At 40.2% G+C, this 21,841-nt stretch overlaps 1 protein-coding gene across 3 annotated transcripts in view; it reads right to left on the bottom strand.

Annotated features, from left to right (window-relative positions):
- BIRC6 (baculoviral IAP repeat containing 6) overlaps window positions 1-21,841 on the bottom strand; it is a 256,735-nt gene that overhangs the window by 229,377 nt on the left and 5,517 nt on the right. For all 3 annotated transcript variants that reach the window (XM_025353535.1, XM_025353532.1, XM_025353533.1), the window contains exons 2-3: window positions 6,276-6,457; window positions 3,748-3,885 (exon numbers count right to left, since the gene is read on the bottom strand). In XM_025353535.1, the coding sequence (XP_025209320.1) occupies window positions 3,748-3,885; window positions 6,276-6,457 (320 nt within the window). The remainder of the gene's footprint in view (window positions 1-3,747; window positions 3,886-6,275; window positions 6,458-21,841) is intronic.

Genomic DNA, 21,841 nt, shown 5'->3' with positions numbered 1-21,841 from the left:
AGGCAAAGAAGTACGTTATTCTACTAGTTTGTATGACTGGAACTGACAAGAGGAAAACTGGATTGATGCTAAAATAACAGAGGCAAGGAGAACCTACGCAGAACCCAGGAGATTCTCTAGGATGCCCCTTAATACTTCCAAGTCCAATAGTAAAGGTGAAGTAACAATTACAACTTAAAATACAGCACCAGCCAGGCTTGGTGGCTCACACCTGTAATCCCAACACTTTGGGAGGCCGAGGCAGTGGATCACCTGAGGTCAGGAGTTCGAGACCAGCCTGGCCAAAGTGGTGAAACCCCCGTCTCTACCAAAAATACAAAAAATTAGCCAGGTGTGGTGGTGGGCGCCTATAGTCCCAGCTACTCGGGAGGCTGAGGCAGGAGAATGGTTTGAACCCAGGAGGCGGAGGTTGCAGTGAGCTGAGATCATGCCACTGCATTCCGGCCTGGGTGACAAAGTGAGACTCCATCTCAAAAAATAACATAAAATAAAATAAAAACACAGCACCACGGAGGATTCAGATTCTTCAAGAGTGAAGACGGGTTGCTCCACTACGTAAAGAATCCTGACCAGCTGAGGTGCTGAATGATGATAGAGCTGATAAGAAACAGGTAATAGAAAAAAAAAGAAATTATATTATCTTCTTGACTATTATGCATCCTCTTGACCAATATACCCTCTTGACCATTATAAACTGAGGACTAGGCTGGGCGCAGTGGCTCACACCTATAATCCCACCACTTTGGGAGGCCAAGGTGGGCAGATCACAAGGTCAGGAGTTCAAGACCAGCCTGACCAATATGGTGAAACCCCATCTCTACTAAAAATACAAAAATTAGCCAGGAGTGGTGGCATGTGCCTATAATCCCAGCTACTCAGGAGGCTGAGGGAGGAGAACCACCTGAAGCCAGGAGGCAGAGGTTGCAGTGAGCCGAGATCATACCACTGCACTCCAGCCTGGGTGACAGAGAAAGACTCTGTCTAAAAAACAAAGAAAAAAAAATTAAATTAAAAAATTAAATAAACTGAGGACTAGGCCACGCGTGGTGGCTCACACCTGTAATCCCAGCATTTTGGGAGGCAAAGTTGGGTTGATCACGAGGTCAGGAGTTCAAGACCAGCCTGACCAACATGGTGAAACCCCACGTCTATTAAAAATGCAAAAATTAGCCAGGCATGGTGGCACGCATCTGTAATCCCAGCTACTCAGGAGGCTGGGGCAGAAGAATTGCTTGAACCCAGGAGGCAGAAGTTGCAGTGAGCCAAGATTGCGCCACTGCATTCCAGCCTGGGCAACAGAGCAAGACTCTGTCTCCAAAAACAAAAATAAATTTTTTAAAAAGCATAATAGTTTTGTTACATGAAAGTTCAAATATATAAAGTATGAATGGAGATGCTAAGTAGCCAACAGGGTAGACTGTGCCAGTTAAACTGTTGTCTCTGAGTTCCAAATCTACCCTTTAATTCTCTGCTCTATCAGGTTGGGGCTAGGACTCTGCATACTATATTTCCTCTTTTCAACCAGTTTCCTGGCTTTTAGGTTCTCCCAGCAGCAGTATAGGAAGGAAACTGGAAAGAAAAATGAAAGAAGAAAGACTTGCTCCTTCTTATTTACTGGCCACTGCCGTCAGCACTGTTTCAGCAAAGGACCTGACACAGTAGTTGATTCTTCCAGTCTTCAGCATTTTGTTTTGGTTTGGTTCTTTTAGCATTATGAGATCCAGTTTCATAGAGCTCCCTCAGAGATACTACCAACAGTCAAGTAGCATCTCTCTTCAGAGATCTGAGTCCCAGTTTTGCAAGGTCCTCGTCCACGCTCCTGAGCTACCAACTGGGTAGCAGTTCCTAGTACCAGATCCACGGGGCCTATTCTCTTAAGTTTCTAGGTTCTGATAACCCCTAATCTTTGTTCCTCCAGACCTAGGTGAAAACTGCTTCCTATAGTTATCTCTGTTATCTCAGGATATCCTTTTCACTTTTTCAGTTTTCAAACACCAGTTAATTTCTTATAATACATTATTTCTGTTGAAATTCATAGTACAGTTTCTGTTTTCCTAAATAAAATGTCCCATCAATAAAGTAAGGTATAATAAAATCATGATAAATCTCCCAAAAAAAAAAAAAAAAAAAAACTCAATGCAAATATTAAGAAGAACACAGATGATCTCTGAGGGTATGAGAAGATATCCAAGATAAATTCTTGAGTGAAAAAAAGCAAGGTGGCCAGGCTCGGTAGCTGACGCCTGTAATCCCAGAACTTTGGGAGGCCGAGGCAGTGGAATCACAAGGTTAGGAGCTCAAGACAAGCCTGGTCAACATAGTGAAACCCCATTTCTACTAAAAATACAAAAATTAGCCAGGCATGGCAGCATGTGCCTGTAATCCCAGCTACTCAGGAGGCTGAGGAAGAATAGCATGAACCCACGAGGCGGAGGCTGCAGTGAACTGAGATCACACCACAGCACTCCAGCCTAGGTTACAGAGCGAGACTCTGTCTCAAAACCAAAAAAAAGAAAAAGAGCCAGGCGCAGTGGCTCACGCCTGTAATCCCAGCACTCTGGGAGGCCGAGGCGGGCAGATCACCTGAGGTCAGGAGTTCACAACCTGCCTGACCAACATGGTGAAACCCTGCCCCTGCTAAAAAATACAAAATTAGCCTGGCGTGGTAGCACACACCTGTAATCCCAGTTACTCAGGAGGCTGAGGCAGGAGAATCACTTGAACCCGGGAGGCAGAGGTTGCAGTGAACAGAGATCGTGCCATTGCACTGCAGCCTGGGAAACAAGAGTGAAACCCTGTCTCAAAAGAAAAAATAAAAGGAAAAAAGCAAGGTGTATCACAACACAGTATTAGTATATTTTAGTATAGTTACAACTGTACTTGAGAAGAATCTTTGTAAATGCCCAAGTTACTTATAGGAAAATGGCTTTTACCTTCTACCTTATACCCTTCAATATGGAAGTTTCATATGTAGTATAACTTAAAAAGGTCTTAAAAGAAAAATATGGAGGAAATCAATAAAAATGTATCCAAGGATTTAATTGAAAGCACCCTCTCTCATATACATCCCAGTATGCCAAAAAATTTCAGAGAAAGCACAAAATGGCTCAATTTCCAAAGACACAGTCCATTCTTATCCAAGCATCCAAGCTCACAACCTAACAAGGAAGCTTCTTTCATCAGCTTCTTGACCAATCCAGGTCTATCAGGCACTAAGGAAGATTTAAGGAAGCATCAGAAAACACAATAAGCAAAATAGTCCCCACAAACTGAAGTTAAGCTTCGATTAAAAAGTTTCAAAGTTTCAACTTTTTTTTTTTTTGGTAAAAGAGTCTCACTCTATCCCCCAGGCTGGAGTGCAGTGGCGCAATCTCTGCAATCTCGGCTCACTGCAACCTCCGCCTCCCGGGTTCAAGTGACTCTCACACCTCAGCCTCCAAGTAGCTGGGATTACAGGCGCCTGCCACCACACCTGGCTAATTTTAGTATTTTTATTAGAGACGGGGTTTCGCCATGTTGGCCAGGCTGATCTCAAACTCCTGACCTCAGGTGATGTGCCCACCTCGGCCTCCGAAAGTGAGCCACCATGCCTGGCCAGTTTCAACTTTAAGATGACTTATAAGCACATTTTGCTTTTTAAAAGAAAAACCTAGAATTAGAACATTTCCAAAAGGAGAGGAAACAGCAAAAGAATGGAGGTGTCCATTGTAATACAACCCCAAAAGAGGCAGTCTATTAACTTCTTACCTTGGCAACTTTGTGGTTTGCTGCAGTCTCATGAGATGTATTTTTTAAACCATCTTTGAGCTGTGTGATGAACAAATCATAACCCTCCGTACTAGAAATATCTACCTTTTCTAAACATGCTGATAAGAGCTGCTGTGCCTAAAAAATAAAAAATAAAACAGAAAACAGAAAATTCAACACAAGAACAACAAAAAATTAAATTTAGATCTTCATTCAGATAGTTTAATATGCAATGATTATGATAGGTACTATATTAAACTTACCTTTTAACAAATCTAATTAATTAAACAATAATTTAAAAGCCTGTTATAAAATTAAACGAGATAAAGCAATGTATTCAGTGCAGCAGTACTACATGGTAAAGTTTACATACAAAGTAGTTGTTATAAACCAAATCAAGATAGAAAAATGGACAAGCTGAAACCATAAGCAAAAATAATACAGGAAAAAGTCTGGAGAGACAAACTTAAAGTCCTCCAATGAGCTTTAAATACTCAAGTTATACAAAGTCATAATACAGCACACTAAGTCAGCAAGTAATATGAAAAGGCCCTTTGCGTTGTTATCCACACATTCAATATGAACTTCCGTAATAAAGATATATGTTAATATAAGGTAAAGAGTTTATCTACACTGGGCAAATTAAACCTAAGACCCCATACACTTTAGGGAGGACAGTGACAAACTAATATGATGCAGTAAAGGAAGGCTGGAATGCTGGAAGATCTACAAACAATATTATCCGAACAACAGTTACAGCTGTGAGGAAAGTAAAAAGAGAAAAAAAAACAGTAGATGTAACAGCAGACAAGGTGGAGGAAGGGATAGAAGTTAAACACTTAGCATTTCACTGTAGTAGGAAAAACACTGACATGAGAGTTAATAAGTGTTCAAGTATTTTATTGTAATTCTTTAAATCTTTGTTAAACCTGAACATAGTTTGATAGTTTTTCGCTGCTGATTATATATCCTGATATCAGCTGGTTTACATTCCTTAAATTAGGAGGAAAAAATGTTCAAATTTTTCAAATGGTTTTTCAAAGTTTCTACTTGTTCAAATCAAGTAGAACTAATTAATTATCTATCCAAAGATTTTAGACATGCCTCCAGACCCAAATACTCTGATGAGAAAAAGATAGCTTCTGTTTGTGGAACTCAAACTTCCAGCAACATGCTTTCAATATTAACATATAACAGACTATGTTATATGACACTAAATGTAAAATTTAAGTGGATATACTTTATTGGACATACTTTTTTTGATAACTTTCATAATAACTTAGCATGAACACAAATAATATCTCACTTTATTAGAAAACACAACATAACCTTTTACATTCTATTTAAGGTGATGCAAAATCCAGTAATTGTGAAAAATGTACTTTCAAACTGCAGGATATGAACCCACACAAAAAGAATTTAAGTTGGGCTAGACTTAAAAATTAAGAAAATTTAACACTACAGAAAAGTATATAGGGCTAAAACTTAAAACTCAAATTATTGAAAGACATGATGCACAGCAAAAATTACTGGTTGTGTGACCGGGCACGGTGGCTCACGCCTGTAATCCCAGCACTTTGGGAGGCCAAGGCAGGCGGATCAATTGCAGTGAGGAATTCAAGACCAGTCTGGCCAACAAGGTGAAACCCGTCTCTACTAAAAATACAAAAATTAGCTGGGTGTGGTGGCGCATGCCTGTAATCCCAGCTACTCGGGAGGCTGAGGCAAGAGAATTACTTGAACTCGGGATATGAAGGTTGCAGTGAGCCAAGGTCGAGCCACTGCACTCTAGCCTGGGTGACAGAGCAAGATTCTGTCTCAAAGAAGAAAAAAAAAAAATACTGGTGTTCACCAGTGTGTACTCCTCTCTCATTTTAAAATATTTAAAACAAAAAGGAAAGAACCACCTTTTTCCCAGTCTCCCTCTCAGCTTGGTGTGGCCATGTGACTAAATTCTGTCTAATGGGGTAAATATGAGGTTATATGAGAGAGTATTTGAGTTGTGAAAGGCAGAAAGAGAACAAGAACAAACGAGTAGGAGAGGGGGCGGGGGTTAAGGGACAGGGAAAAGGAAGGAGGGAAGAGTGAGATGCCACAGTGCTCTCCCCTAGCCTCCTGCCCTCTCTTTCCCTGTGACTGGGAAATAATGAGACCTAGAGCAGCTGTCTTAAAACTCCCAAGCTAACCCAAGTGTTGAGGTTGGCAATACTGGCCATACATTTAGCCCTGGACTGTTAATGGAAACAAGCTATCCTGTTTAAGCCATTGTTTTTTTGGGTCTCTGTTACAGCTGTTTAACCTGTGCTGATGCACCATTCACACCTAAAAACACCACTTCAACAAGAATTAATTATACAGAGAAAAGGTGAGTATTAATATTTAAATGAAGTTGTGGTCAGTAAGTAAATTCTCTTTTTATAGCAATACATACAATAATGTCCTTAAAGTTTGACTTAATTTCATTTAACATCTAATACATCTAATACTACATTAAGTAGAGGACCTCATTGATACTTATTTCAACTTACCTCTGTAACGGGTAATTCAAGCTGAACCACATCATCCTGCTTTGAAACTGGAGTTTGCAGAGCAGTGTCTAACAACAAGATTCCATTAAGGTCCTTCCTACACCCTACTGCATAATCATCCACAAATATAACTTTATCCACAGCAGAAATATACTGACATTTCACCTGTCCACCTGGTTTAGCTGTTAAAAGAACAAAAATTCAACACTTAAGATTTTCAGGCCAATGGTCTATTAAAAATAAATGTTTACATAGCGACTAAACACAATATATTATCCTGAACTGGATCTTAAACTGGAAAAAACTTCTCTGAAGAACATCATTGGGCCAACTGGATTAAATTCAAATATGTACCATAAATTAAATAAAAGCATCAATGTGAAACTATCAAAATCTGACAACCAAATTGCTATTATAAAAGAACATCATTGTTCTGAGAAATAAACACAGAAACAGTATAGGAAAAATGAGCAAGATATATGCAACCAACTCTCAAGGAGAATAAAAATATGTATGTGTACATATATACATATAAGGGAATAATCAGCAAATGTAGTAAAATGTTTAAAACTAGTAGAGCTGGGTAAAGGGTATATAGGGAAGTTCTTTGTAACATACTATTCTCGCAATCTTTCTGTAAGTGCAAAATTAAAGTGTTCAAAACAAAACTTTTAAAAATGAATTATTGGATGTCATTTTTTACAAAACTCAATAAGCATAAAGACAGCATGGACAGTTATTAGATACAGTAGTGCCCCTCCTTATCTGCAGTCTCACTTTGTGCAGTTTCAGTTACCCAGTCAATAGAAGTCCAAAAACAGGTAAGTACAGTACAATAAGATATTCTCAATCAAAGGTCCAAAAGTAGGTATAGTACAATAAGATATTCTGAGAGAGAGACCACATTCACATAACTTCTATTATATTATAATTGTTCTATTTTATTATGAGTTGTTAATCTCTCACTATGCCTACATTTTAAATTAAACTTCATTATGGGTATGCATAAGAAGAAAACCCAGCTAACCCTCAAACCATGCAAGTCTGAACACCATGAGACCACTCATAACATAAATTTTTTTCAATATATTGGAAAAAGTTTCAGAGATTTGTGACAATTTAAAAAACATGCAGACAAAACACGTAGCCTAGAAATATCTTAAAAAATTAAGAAAACAGTATGTCAGCGATGCATAAAATATATGTAGATACTAAGTCTATTTTATCATTCACTGACGTAAAATATACATAAATCTACTATAAAGTTAAAATTATCAAAACTTACACGAATAGTATATGGCACGAGTCAAGAAAAACATAAACAAATGTAAAAAGTACAGTATTAAATCATAACTACATAAAAGTAACTGTAGCATACATTATAAAACTGATAATTTTGTTCCTATTGCAGTGAGTTCAAGTATTACGAGTATCCACCATGTGACCCTAACCACATCCAGGTGAGCAGTTCATCTCTCAATTGTTAATTGGTAATCGCAGTAAAAAGTGATCTCTCCTTATTCTCATGTATTTTCATTGGGTTTAGTGTAATACCATAAACCCTGAATAACACTATGAGACCCATACAAGGTGCCACTAGTGATGCTGGAAGTGTTCCCAAAAGGCAGAGACAAGTCATATGATTACAAGAAAAAGCTGAATTGCAAAAAAAAAAAAAAAAGAAAGAAAGAAAGAAAGAAAGAAAGAAAGAAAGAAAGAAAGAAAGAAAGAAAGAAAGAAAGAAAGAAAGAGAGAAAATACATTTACGGCACTATATGGCACTTATCAATACTGTAAATATATGTCATCTGTTTACAAAATGAATCCTGTGTCTGAAATGGCATGTAACCACAGCTAGAGACCTCAGTCTACGATACATATCAAGCAATTCAGCTTTTTCGGCCCGGCACGGTGGCTCACGCCCGTAATCCCAGCACTTTGGGAGGCCGAGGTGAGCGGATCACAAGGTCAGGAATTTTTTGTTTTTTTGTTTTTTTGTTTTTTTGTTTTTTTGTTTTTTGAGACTGAGTCTGGCTCTGTCGCCCAGGCTGGAGTGCGGTGGCCGGATCTCAGCTCACTGCAAGCTCTGCCTCCCGGGTTCACGCCATTCTCCTGCCTCAGCCTCCCAAGTAGCTGGGACCACAGGCGCCCGCCACTTCGCCCGGCTAGTTTTTTTGTATTTTTTCGTAGAGACGGGGTTTCACCGTGTTAGCCAGGATGGTCTCGATCTTCTGACCTCGTGATCCGCCCGTCTCGGCCTCCCAAAGTGCTGGGATTACAGGCTTGAGCCACCGCGCCCGGCCTGTTTTTTTGTTTTTAAGAGACAGGGTCTCGCTACATTGCCCAGGACAACTCAAATGCCTGGGGCTCAAGCAATCCTCCTGAGTGGCCAGGACTACAGGAGCACACCACTGTGCCTGGCATGTCAACATACTTAATGATAAAAGACTGAATACTTTCCCATACAGATCAGGAAGAAAACAAGGATGTATGCTCTTACCATTCCTATTCAATACTATACTAAAAGATCTAGTCAGTGCAATAAAAAATGAGGATACAAAAGGCAAACAAATCAAAAAGAAATAAAACTGTCCCTTTTTACAGAAATATGATTACTCATGTAGATAAAAAATCATACTTTTCTATACCAGCACAGATTAACCTAAAATCGAAATCTATTTTTTAAAATACCAGCTTACAATAGCTCTAAAACATACTTATACATATACACAGAAGGTGTATATGTACGCTGAAAAGTATAAAAGGCTGATTACACAAACCAAAAGCCTAAATAATACCATGTTCATGGACTGAACAAGTCAATCTGGTAAAAACGTCAACACTCCCCAAATGGATCTACAGATTTAACGGAATTTCAATCAAAATCCCAGGTGGGGTCAGCATGACGGCTCACACCCATAATACACTTCGGGAGGCCTATGCAGAAGGATCGCTTGAGCCAGGAGTTTGAGACCAGCCTAAGTGAGACCCCGTCTCTATCTTAAAATTTCAAAAATTTAGCCAGGCATAGTGGCACACACCTGTAGTTTTAGATACTCAGACACTGAGGTGGGAGATCACTTGAGCCCAGGGGTTCAAGGCTACAATGAGCTATGATTGCGCCATATAAATAAACTGACTGAAATGTATTTGAGAAGGCAGTACCACAAGAAAGTGTGGTACTTGCAAAGGACAGACATATAGCTCAATGGAACAAAGTAGAGCCAAGAGATATGACTATATAAACACGGCCACTGGATTTTTTTGATTATGTAGTTTTTTAAATTGTGGTAAAATACACATAAAATTTACCATTTTATCATTTAAGTGTACGGTTGAGTGGTATTAAGTATATTCATGCTGTTGTTTATCCATCATCACCATCCATCTCAGAAGACCTTTCATCTTGCAAAACTGAAACTCTGTACCCTTTAAACAGTAACTGACTTTTATCCCCTCTCCCCAAAGCCTGGCAACCACTTTGCTACTTTCTGTCTTCATGAATTTGACTACTCTAAGTATCTCACATGAATGGAAGGAATCACATAGTATTTTTCCTTTTGTGACTGGCTTATTTCCCTTAGCATGATGTCCTGAAGGTTCCTTTACATTAGAGCCTATGTCAGAATTTCCTTCCTTTTATCCATTCAACTATCAACAGACAGGCACTTAGGTTGCTTCAGCCTTTTGGCTATTTCGAATAGTGCTGCTATGAACACTGGCGTACAAATATCTCCTTGATTCCCTGCTTTCAATTCTTTGAGGTACATACCCAGAAACAGAACAGCGATCATATGGTAATTCTATTTTTTCCTTAATTTTCTGAGGAAACTCCACCATTTCCCATAATGGCTGCACCATTTTATATTCCCACCAGCAGTGCACAAGAGTTCCAATTTCTCCACACCCTTACCAACACTTATTCTCTGTTGTTGTATTTTGTATATGGTGTTAAAGTTCAACTTCACACTTTTTGCATGTGAGTATTCAGTCTTTCCAGCATCATTTGTTGAAAAGACTGTCGTTTCCCCCAATGACTGGTCTTGGCCTCCTTGTTGAAAATCATTTGACCATATATGCAACAGTTTATTTCTAGGCTCTCTATTCCATCAGTCTATATGTCTGTCTTTACGCTCGTACCTTACTATTTTGATTACTGCAGCTTCGTACTAAATTTTGAAATCAGAAAGTGTTAATCTTCCAACTCTGTTCTTTGTCAAGATTATGTTGAACTATTTAGGGTCCCTTGAGATTCTATATGAATTTTAGAACAGAATTTTTTTTTTTTTTGCAGAAATAGAAAAAAAGTTATTGGGATTTTTACAGGAATTGCAATGAGTCTGCAAATTGTTTGGGGCAGTACAGATATCTTAACAATATGAAGATAGTATGAAGTTCTGGCAAGGATGCAGAACAACTGGAACTCTCATACATTTCTAAAGGAAATACAAATGGTACACTGGTTTGACGGTTTCTTAAAAAGTTAAACACACACTTACCAAACGGCCCTGTAATCCTACTTCTGTGTATTTACCTTGAAGACATAAAAGCTTATGTTCACACAAAAATCTGTACTCAGAAGTTTATAATCGCTCTATTTATAATCATCACACACTGAAAACACCCCAAATGTTTTTTTTCTTTGTCTTTGTCTTTTTTTTGAGACAAGGTCTCACTGTGTCACTCGGGCTGACGTATGTTAGCGAAATCACTGCTCACCACAGCTTTGACCTCCAGGGCTCAGGTAATCATCCCATCTTAGCCTCCCAAGTAGCTGGGACCACAGGTGCACACCACCATGTCTGGCTAACTTTTTGTATTTTTTGTAGATACAGGGTTTTGCCATGTTGTCCAACCTGGTCTCAAGTGATGTGCCCACCCCGGCCTCCCTAAGTGCTGGGATTACAGAAGTAATAAGCCACCACACCCAGCCCCAAACATACTTCGAAGAGTGACTGGCAGAACAAATAATTATACATCAATACAATGGAATACTATTCAGTAATAAAAAAGGAATGAACTACTAATACATGCAAAAACTTGAGAGAACCTCAAGGGCATCACGCTAAGTGCAAGTAGCTAGTATCAACAGGTTATATAATGAATGATTACATTTCAATAACAATGTAGAAAACACAAAACTCCACAGTATGGAGAACAGATCAGTGGTCCCAAAAGATTAGTGGTACAGGGAAGATGCAACTACAAAGGGATACCACAGGGAATTTTTTCAGGTGTTGAAACTGGTCTGTATCCTGACTGTCATGGTGGTTTACATCAATCTATGCAGTGTGTATAGCTGTATTACTAGTACACAAAAAAATAGGCAATTTTACTTTATAGTCTATAAAAAATAAAAATTTTTAAACGATATCGTAAAAGAATAAACACGCCCGGGCGCAATGGCTTCACACCTGTAATCCCAGCACTTTAGGAGACCGAGACGGGCGAATCACTTGAGGTCAGGAGTTTGAGACCAGCCTGGCCAACCTGGTGAAACCCTGTCTCTACTAAACAAAAATTAGCTGGGCGTGGTGGCGGACACCTGTAATCCCAGCTACTCGGGAGGCTGAGGCAGGAGAATCACTGGAACCCAGGAGGTGGAGGTTGCAGTGAGCCGATATCGTGCCACTGAACTCCAGCCTGGGCTAAAGAGTGAGACTCTGTCTCCCAAAAAAAAAAAACAAAAAAACAAAAAAACAAACAAAACAAAACAAAAAAAACACACACACAATAAACACATGGGGCAACAGCCTATTAACTATGCTATTAACCAAGGTGGGGGTAGTTCATAACACATCACTATGATCTAAATTCTATAAAAATATATTAAACAATAGAAGAGGCCAGGCACGGTTGCTCATGCCTGTAATCCCAGCACTTTGTGAGGCCGAGTCAGGTAGATTGACTGAACTCAGGAGTTTGAGACCAGCCTGGGCAACACGGTGAAACCCCTGTATTCTGTCTCTACCAAAATACAAAAAATTAGCCGGGCATGGCAGCATGAACCTGTAGTCCCAGCTGCTTGGGAGGCTGAGGCAGGAGAATCGCTTGAACCCAGAAGGCAGAGGTTGCAGTGAGCCGAGACTGCACCACTGCACTCTAGCCTGGGTAACAGAGAGAGACTCTGTCCACCCCAAAAAAAACAACAAAAGAGAAGAAAGTAAAAAGAAATACCAAAATGTTAACAATGCCCATCTCTAGGTAATGAAATTACACGTGCTTGTTTTTCCCTTAGTCTATCTAACATCCTATAAGGTATATCACTTTTAAAATTGAAAATTCCTTTTTTTTTTTTTTTTTTTTTTTTTGAGACAGGGTCTCACTCTGTCGCGCGGGCTGGAGTACAATGGTGCAATCTCGGCTCACTGCAACTTCTGCCTCCCAGGCTCAAGCAATCCTCCCACCTCAGCCTCCCAAGTAGCTGGGCCTATAGGTGTGTGACACCACGCCCGGCTAATTTCTGTATTTTTTGTAGAGACAGGGTTTTGCCATGTTGCCCAGGATGGTAAAATGGAAAATTTCGAAGGAAAGAAATTTTTTCAATTACCAATTCTAATACTTTAAGAAATAGTGTACAACTCTAAAAATCTTGCAAAAATGTCACAAGAAATACATTATTTTTTCAAACTGACAATACACTGTAAAACTCCATTTCCACTGAGATCTCATCAGACTTCAATACTTAAAATAGTCTATTAAAATGTACTATATGCAAAGATCACTAAAAGTCAATAAAGATACAAGCCTGTATCAGAACATCTCCTGTAACCCAAAAATATATATACCTACTATGTACCCACAAGAATTTTTAAATTTTTTTAAAAAGAAGATACAAAATTAATGTAAGGTTCTCACAAAGCTTTTGATATATAATTAACCAAAAATGAAATCATTTAATAAGAGAAAAAATGTTAGTAACACTATAGTATTAAAAGCCAAAATGAGTATTCCTGTAAAGCAGAACTCACTGCAAAACAAGTTTGGGAAAGGTCAGTGGCTGCACCATGAAGAAAGGGTAACAAATGATAAAACACAATGCAAGGACAGTGTTGTTTCAGGCAAGAGAACCAACATCTACTTAAGCACAGAAGAGGTTCACCAAAAGATACAAAATTACTGGAATTAAGAGTTCCAAGTTATGATTCTCTTCATTCACATTAACCAAAAGTGTCATCAGACCACTCTTATTTTGCTATAATCTTTAGTATCTGATATCATTTGTTTTGAAAACATAATCACCACAAAAAATTTATCATGGATAAGGCTCAATCTCTAAAGACCTACTACTCCCTGTTAGATACTTGCTGTGGGGTTTTTTCATATACATTGTTCGATTTATCATAGTTAAATCTCTCAACGTCTTGGGACACATAAGTTATATTATTCCTTTAGGATGCTGACCTGGAGCATGCGCATGCGCGCACACACTCTCTCTACATCTATCTATCTATCTATCTATCTCTCTATCTATATATATATATATATATATATATATTTTTTTTTTTTTTTAAGAGACAGGGTCTCACTATGTTGCCCAGGCTAATCTCGAACTCCTGGTCTCAAGCAATCTTCTCAGTCTCCCAAGTAGCTAGGACTACAGGTGCGCAATCTGGCTAAACTGGCTATAGTTAAGTAAAATTTGAAGACTAACTTTCCAACTGATGTTGCGCAAGAGAACCCTTAACCATCTGTAAATCAATGGCGCCCAACGAGGTGGCTCATGCCTGTAATCCCAGCACTTTGGGAAGCTGCGGTGGGCGGATCACTTGAGGTCAGGAGTTTGAGACCAGCCTGGCCAGTAAGGTGAAACCCTCTACTAAAAACACAAAAATTAGCCGAGCGTGGTAGCAGCTGCCCGTAGTCCCAGCTACTCGGGAGGCTGAAGCAGAAGAATTGCTTGAACCCGGGAGATGGAGGCTGTAGCGAGCTGAGATCACACTACTGCACTCCAGCCTAAGTGACAGAGCCAGACTCCATCTCAAAAAAAAAAAAAAAAAAAAAATCAGTTGCTACTGCTGCACAAAGGTGCCAATGTGAGAAGCAACTCAGCTACTAATCAATATAATAATCCTACAGTTTGGAACATGTGCCCTTGTGAATTTCTATTTAGAACTCATATTTGAAATTACTGTTTTCTGTTTTAATATAGATGCCAGATATCTCCTGAATGGTAGTCACAGACATCGTCATCACTCCTCACAGAGCCTACATTTTAAGTCAGCCCAACTCGAATTCCATCCAAATATGAAAATCTATCTAGCTGTTTTTGTCTATTACATAACAGACAAACAGAAATGTCCCCTGGATATCCGCACTGATGCTATCTTGCATCATGCAGATCTTTAGTCAGACACCACCTCAAAGAGGCCTTCCCAAGACCACCTAAAAGCACAAATTTAATATATCACCATCCTTATATCAGCTCTAATTTACCTTATGGCATTACTTACTATAGTATGTCAACAGGTAATTAATGCCATAACGACATGGTGGCTCATGCCTGTAATCCCAGTATTTTGGGGGGCCAAGGAGGGCAGGTCACTTGAGGTCAGGTGTTCCAGACCAGCCTGGCCAACATGGTTGTCTCTATTAAAAGTACTAAAATTAGCTAGGCATGGTGGTACACACCTGTAATCCCAGATGCTAGGGAGGCTGATGAGGGAGAATCACTTGAACCCAGGAGGCAGAGGTTGAAGTGAGCCGAGATCACACCACTGCACTCCAGCCTGGGAGACAGAGTAAGACTCCATTTCAAAAGGGGAGGGGGGGGGGGGAGAAGAAGCTCTCATTTATCCCAAACACACCAAATAAACCTCTCTAAAGTCTATGGAGTTTGAACTCCTGTTTTTTTTTTTTTTTAATTTATTTTTATTTTTATTTTTTGGTGTGGGGGACAGTGTCTCGCTATGTCACCCAGGCTGGAGTGCAATGGTGTGATCTCTGCTCACTGCAACCTCTGCCGCCTGGGTTCCAGCGATTCTTCTGCCTTAGCCTCCTGAGTAGCTGGGATTATAGGGGCACACCACCACACCCGGCTAATTTTTTGTATTTTTAGTAAAGACGGGGAGGGGGTTCACCATGCTGGCTAGGCTGGTCTTGAACTCCCGACCTTGAGATCCATCTACCTCGGCCTCCCAAAGTGCTGGGATTATAGGCATGAGCCATCATGCCTGGCCAGGGAGTTTGAACTTCTAAACCTAACTGCACATTAGAACCAGCTGGCATAGTTCGAAGAAGAAGGAAAAAAAAAAAAAACAGTATGCCTGGGCTGCACTCCAGGCCACTTAAGTCAGAATACTGGGGCCCAAGCAAGGTATTTTCTTAAAAGCTCCCCTGATGATCCTAAACGAACAACAAAGGTTGAGAACCACTGCCCTGTGCCATCTCTCAGTCTTCCTGTCTCTCCTACTTCATAAATCAAAGTAAAAGCACATAAACAAATTATGAAGATTTAAATTCCTGGTGCCCGCAATAAGTCTTGAAGAAGACATTCCCATCTTTCCTACTCAAAAATTCATTTCCTCTAAAGAGTAAGCATAGTATTTACCTCCTCTAAGATACATCCCTGATTTAACATACTCAAACTTGATGATAATTACTTTTTAGGGGGAAGGGAGGGCAGCGGGAAGACAGAGTCTCACTCTTCTCACCCAGACTGGAGTGCAGTGCTGTGATCTCAACTGACTGCAACCTCCACCTCCCAGGTTCCAGCGATTCTCCTGCCTCAGCCTCCCAAGTAGCTGGAATTACAAGTGTACACCACCACACCCGGCTAATTTTTGTATTTTTAGTAGAGACGGAGTTTCATCATGGTGACCAGGCTGGTCTCAAATTCCTGACCTCAACTGATCTGCCTGTCCTGGTCCCCCAAGTGCTGGGATTACAGGCGAGAGCCATCATGCCCAGCCTAATAATTACTTTTTTTAACAGCACTGTCCCAGCCACAGACTGTTTTGTTGTTTTGGGTTTTTTTTGGTTTTTTTTTTTTTGAGATGGAGTTTCACTGTTGTTGCCCAGGCTGGAGTGCAGTGGTGCGATCTCGGCTCACGGCAACCTCTGCCTCCCGGGTTCAAGTGATTCTCCTGCCTCAGCCTCCCAAATAGGTGGGATTACCGGCATGCACCATCACACCCAGCCAATTTTGTATTTTTAGTAGAGACAGGGTTTCATCATGTTGGTCAGGCTAGTCTCGAACTCCTTACCTCAGATGACCCACCTGGCTTGGCCTCCCAAAGTGCTGGGATTACAGGCATGAGCCACCATGCCAGGCCACAGACTGTTTTAAAAAGCAATTACCGGGTGCAGCATAGCAACATGGCACAAGTATACATATGTAACAAACCTGCACGTTATGCACACTAGAACTTAAAGCATAATAATAATAAAAAATTTTAAAAAAGCAATTACCATATTATTTTTATTTGTATCTCTATTATCTCCTCTCTGTACTTCCTTCTTTTTGCAATTTGTATCTCTATATTATCTTCTCTTCTACACCCAAGTTAATCTTAACTTTTTTTGTATCCCTTACATTTGAAGTGCTGCAGTTCTACAATTTGCAAAAATTTCTGTTTCTTATCAGATGATGAAACAGCTTGGGTATTAAAAGCGCCTTTCTCCCCCAGGCTAGAGTGCAGTGGAACAATCACAGCTCACTGCTGCCTGAAGTGCTGGACTCACGTGATACTCCTGCTTCAGCCTCCCAAGTCGTTGGGCCTACAGGCATGCACCACCACACCCAGCTAATTTTTTATTTTTTTTTAGAGATGGGGTCTCACTATGTTGCCCAGGCTGGTCTCGAACTCCTGGCCTCAGACAATCCTCCCACCTAAGCCTCCCAAAGTGCTGGGATTACAGGCCATTTGCCCATTTTAAAGTTGGTATCTCAGAGAAGTATCTTGCCAAAGGCACCCTTTTCATGAAGCCATCAGCGTACAACACACATATCAGAGAGGTACCTCCTGCTTGCGTCCCCGCTGTTCTCATATACTACATTACAGAAATATATTGTTTTTTAAGTTCTATATATAGTTATAGCCAACATTCCTAAGGACAGAGTACTAAATGTTTAACAATTTAAGCATAGTTACAACTACAGATTTCCAGTTTAAAAATAATACACCAGGCGCAGTGGCTCACATCTGTAATCCCAGCACTTTGGGAGGCCAAGGGAGATGGATCACGAGGTCAGGAGATCCAGACCATCCTGGCTAATACGGTGAAACCCTGTCTCTACTAAAAATACAAAAACATTAGCCAGGCGTGGTGGCGGGCACCTGTAGTCCCAGCTACTCGGGAGCCTGAGGCAGGAGAATGGCGTGAACCCGGGAGGCGGAGCTTGCAGTGAGCCACTGCACTCCAGCCTGGGCAACAGAGCAAGACTCCATCTCGAAACAAAAAAATAAAATAAAATAAAAATAAAAATAATATAATACATCCATATTTACCTCTGCTCCCTCCCAAGATCCCACCGAAAAGACACTAAAGGAATAAAGAAGGTATTGAACAAACCCAAAAAGACAAAAAGAACAAGTGAAGAGAAAATAGCAACAAAATTTTTGAAGTTGGAGGGCAAATGGAAAAGCATTAACTAACTTGTTTCCTCTCCTCCCCAAAAATCTTAAAGTAAGCCAGCACGGAAAGAAAGCCCAAAACATTCATGTTGTATTCTTTCTCAAATACACAGGTAAAAGAGGTCTAATAATTAAAATTGCTGGCCGGGCATGGTGGCTCACGCCTGTAATCCCAGCATTTTGGGAGACCGAGGCAGGCGGATCACCTGTGGTCAGGAGTCCAAGACCAGCCTGACCCTGTCTCTAGTAAAAATACAAAAATTACCCCAGCATGGTGGCATGTGCCTGTAATCCCAGCTACTTGGGAGGCTGAGGCAAGAGTATCGCTTGAACCCAGGAGGCAGAGGTTGCAGTGAGCCAAGATCACATCACTGCACTCCAGCCTGGGCAACAGAGCAAGACTCCATTCCCCCCAAAAAAATTAAAGTAAATTAAAATAAAAAATAAAAATAAACAAAATAAAACTGCTTAAAAGCAGTTGCTTTTTACAATATTTTCTCAATTAACTAATACTGCAACCAAGCTCCAATCATAAGAGGGCCCTAATTTTTTACCTTAATACTGCAACCAAGCTCCAATCATAAGAGGGCCCTAATTTTTTACCTTAAACTAGGAGTTCTTGTACTTCAAAATATGGGAACCATGGCCAAGGTGGTTCAAATTCACCTTGTTATCTACATAAGGCAGACAAACATTTGTTGAACTGAACTATATAATTTAAGACACCAAAACAAAAAGTAGGGCCAGGCGCAGTGGCTCACGCCTGTAATCCCAGCACTTTGGGAGGCCGAGGCAGGTAGATCACAAGGTCAGGAGTTCAAGACCAGCCTGGCCAACATGGTGAAACCCTGTCTCTATTAAAAATACAAAAAATTAGCTGGGCATGGAGGGGCGCACCTGTAATCCCAACTACTCGGGAGGCTGAGACAGGAGAATTGCTTGAACCTGGGAGGCAGAGGTTGCAGTGAGCTGAGATCACGCCATTGCACTCCAGCTTGGGCGACAGGGCAAGAGTTCGTCTCAAAAAAAAAAAAAAAAAGTAACATTTATTGACTGTTTATGGTTAGTCAAGCAATATTCTGTATGTATCAGTTTATTTAACCTTTACAATAACCCAGTGAGTTAAGTACTAATTATGAAGCACAGAGAGAGGTTAAGCAGTTTGCATAAGGTCACACCTGGAACTTAAATGGTCTGGCTCCAGAGCCAATATTCTATTCTTTCTTTTAATATCACTAAAGTCAGTCAACAGAAACAGAGCCAAAGTACATGTTCATAGCCCAAAAAGAGATTATGCTAAATTAAGTTATTATAAAGAACTCAGATGCTTTCATAAGACAATTATCTTCTAGGGCTATTGAGATCCCAATCTATATCATGTTTATCTCTCAAAGAATAGTTGAGAATAGGAATGCTGCATGTACTAAAGTTAGCCAGGAATTAGAACTGGTTTGAATCATTTACAGTTTCTATCACTGGGAGACTGCACATTTTAGCCAAAAAAATTTATTTCTTGATTACTACGCAGGCACCATGACTTCTCAGAGCAGGCAGCTCTGGGCCTGAAGTTTAATCAAGAAGCTCTTACATCAGGAAAGAAAAAAAAAAACAAACAAACACCCAATCTAAACCTCACTGAAGCTACAGTAAAGTACAAAGATCTTCCTCTTATTTATGACCACTATACAAACTTCTCAAATCAAAGTCATTATCTATATTACTGAGGGACTGACTCTAACAACCTAGTGGGGGAAAAAAAAAAAAAGTCAGTATCTATACAGGTAAAGAAAAAAGATACAAAGAAATGTAAAATTGGAGTGTTTGTCTAAGAACACTGAGCAGGGCTGGCCGTGGTGGCTCACGCCTGCAATGCCAGCACTTTGGGAGGCCAGGGCAGGCAGGTCACAAAGTCAGGAGTTCGAGACCAGCCTGACCAACATGGTGAAACCCCATCTCTACTAAAAATACAAAAAAAATTAGCCGGGCGTGGTGGCGCACACTTGTAATCCCAGCTACTCGGGAGGCTGAGGCAGGAGAATCGCTTGGACCCGGGAGGCGGAGGTTGGAGTGAGCCGAGACTGCGCCACTGCACTCCAACCAGCCTGGGCAACAGAGCAAGACTCCATCTCAATAAATAAATTAAAATAAAATAAAAACACTGAGCAGGTTTTTTTCTTTTTCACTGCAACACAAATCTGGAATTCACTTCGGAAACTGAAGAGACATGACTTTCTCCTACACATATACTGCCATCAATACCCATTGATTAATACCCACACACATATACCTTCATTTACTTATGTACATATACTACATAAACAAATCTATGTGCACACAGAACTAGAAACACATCTTAACTTCATTCTGACATTTAGCCATACCAATACACTAAAAGATATTTATCCAAATATAGATTACTGTATATTTGTTACAAATATTCATATTTCCATCTACATTTGAATGTTATCTGCCTATCCTCTATGTGTAAACATTTAGTGAATTTTTTTTAAAGTAATCACGAGGAGTGTGGCAATACTGACCAAGCAGCCAAGAGACTCAAGGGAATTAGCATTCGCTGAGCACCCCCTATTTTACATTTGTCATGCACTGTTAGGCACTTTTAACGTGTTTGACCACTTAATCTTCCCCACCATCCTATTAATCATTAATCTTAATTTACAGATGAGGAAGCTGAGGTTCAGGAGGTTTAAGTAGTGAGTTCCTAAATGAACTAAAATTCAAAATTCAGGACTACCTAACATAAAGCGCATGCTCTCTCCACATAATCTCAAAAAAGCTCATAAAAAAGACAAACAGTATAAAATGTACTACACTGGGGAGGGGTATTATTTCAGGAAGTAAGAGAAACTATCACCCCCAGTAATTAAGTAAGAGAACACCTTAACAATATCTTACTCTTACATAAAAGCAAAATCTAGATGGGTTCTGCAGGATGGTGGAAAGTGGTAAATCAGAAAAAAAACTTAGGAAGTTCAAAGTTCAGTTTAAGTTCAAAAACTGAATACAGAAAAGCTTTAAGTAAAAAAGAAAAAAAAAAAGCAAGGTTTTGTTGTTTTCTGTTTGTTTGAGACAGAGTCTTGCTCTGTTGCCCAGGCTGGAATGCAGTGGCACAATCACAGCTTACTGCAGCCTCAACCTCCCAGGTTCAAGCAATCCTCCTACCTCAGCCTCCCGAGTATCTGGGACTACAGGTGTGCACCCCCATACCCAGCTAATTTTTTTATTTTTTTCTAGAGACAAGGTCTCTCAACTACTGGGCTCAAGCGATCCTCCTGCCTCAGCCTCCCAAGGTGCTGGGACCCCAGGCATGAGCCAGAGCATCAGGCCAAAAGCAAGATTATTTACAGGGAATTAAAGTAGATAAGACAAACATTTTTCGGGCACTTGTCTGGTAAGTACACTGCTGCAAACATTTTACATGCATTAACACTTAATCCTCACAATGAGTACAATTATCTTCCCCATTTTGCAAATAAGGAAACTGGAACAGAAATACTAAATAATTTAGTCAAGGTTATACAGGTGTAAAAATTAAAATAATTCTGTGTAATGGGATGAATTTTCTTTTTTTAATGTTTTAAAACACTGGGATCTTAACCCAAGCTATCTGTGTCCAGAACCAAGCTCCTTTATAACTATTATGCTAAATTTCATGAACAAACAATAGCTAGGGTAAAAGACATATCTAGTAATACAAACAGTATGGTCAAGTGGTGTGTAGCTTTTTTATTTTTAAAATCCAAAGTCAGGCCAGACGTGGTGACTCACACCTGTAATCCCAGCACTTTGGGAGGTTGAAGCAGGCGGAACACAAGGTCAAGAGATCGAGACCATACTGGCTAATATGGTAAAACCTGTCTCTACTAAAAATACAAAAAAAAATTAGCCAGGCATGGTGCAGGCGCCTGTAGTCCCAGCTGGCCGGGGGGGGGGGGGGGGGGGGGGGGGGGGGGGGGGGGCGGAGGTGGG

The sequence above is a fragment of the Theropithecus gelada genome, chromosome 13, assembly GCF_003255815.1.
Source record: "Theropithecus gelada isolate Dixy chromosome 13, Tgel_1.0, whole genome shotgun sequence".
Lineage (NCBI taxonomy): Eukaryota > Metazoa > Chordata > Mammalia > Primates > Cercopithecidae > Theropithecus > Theropithecus gelada.
This window is presented reverse-complemented; position numbering and strand designations above follow the sequence as displayed.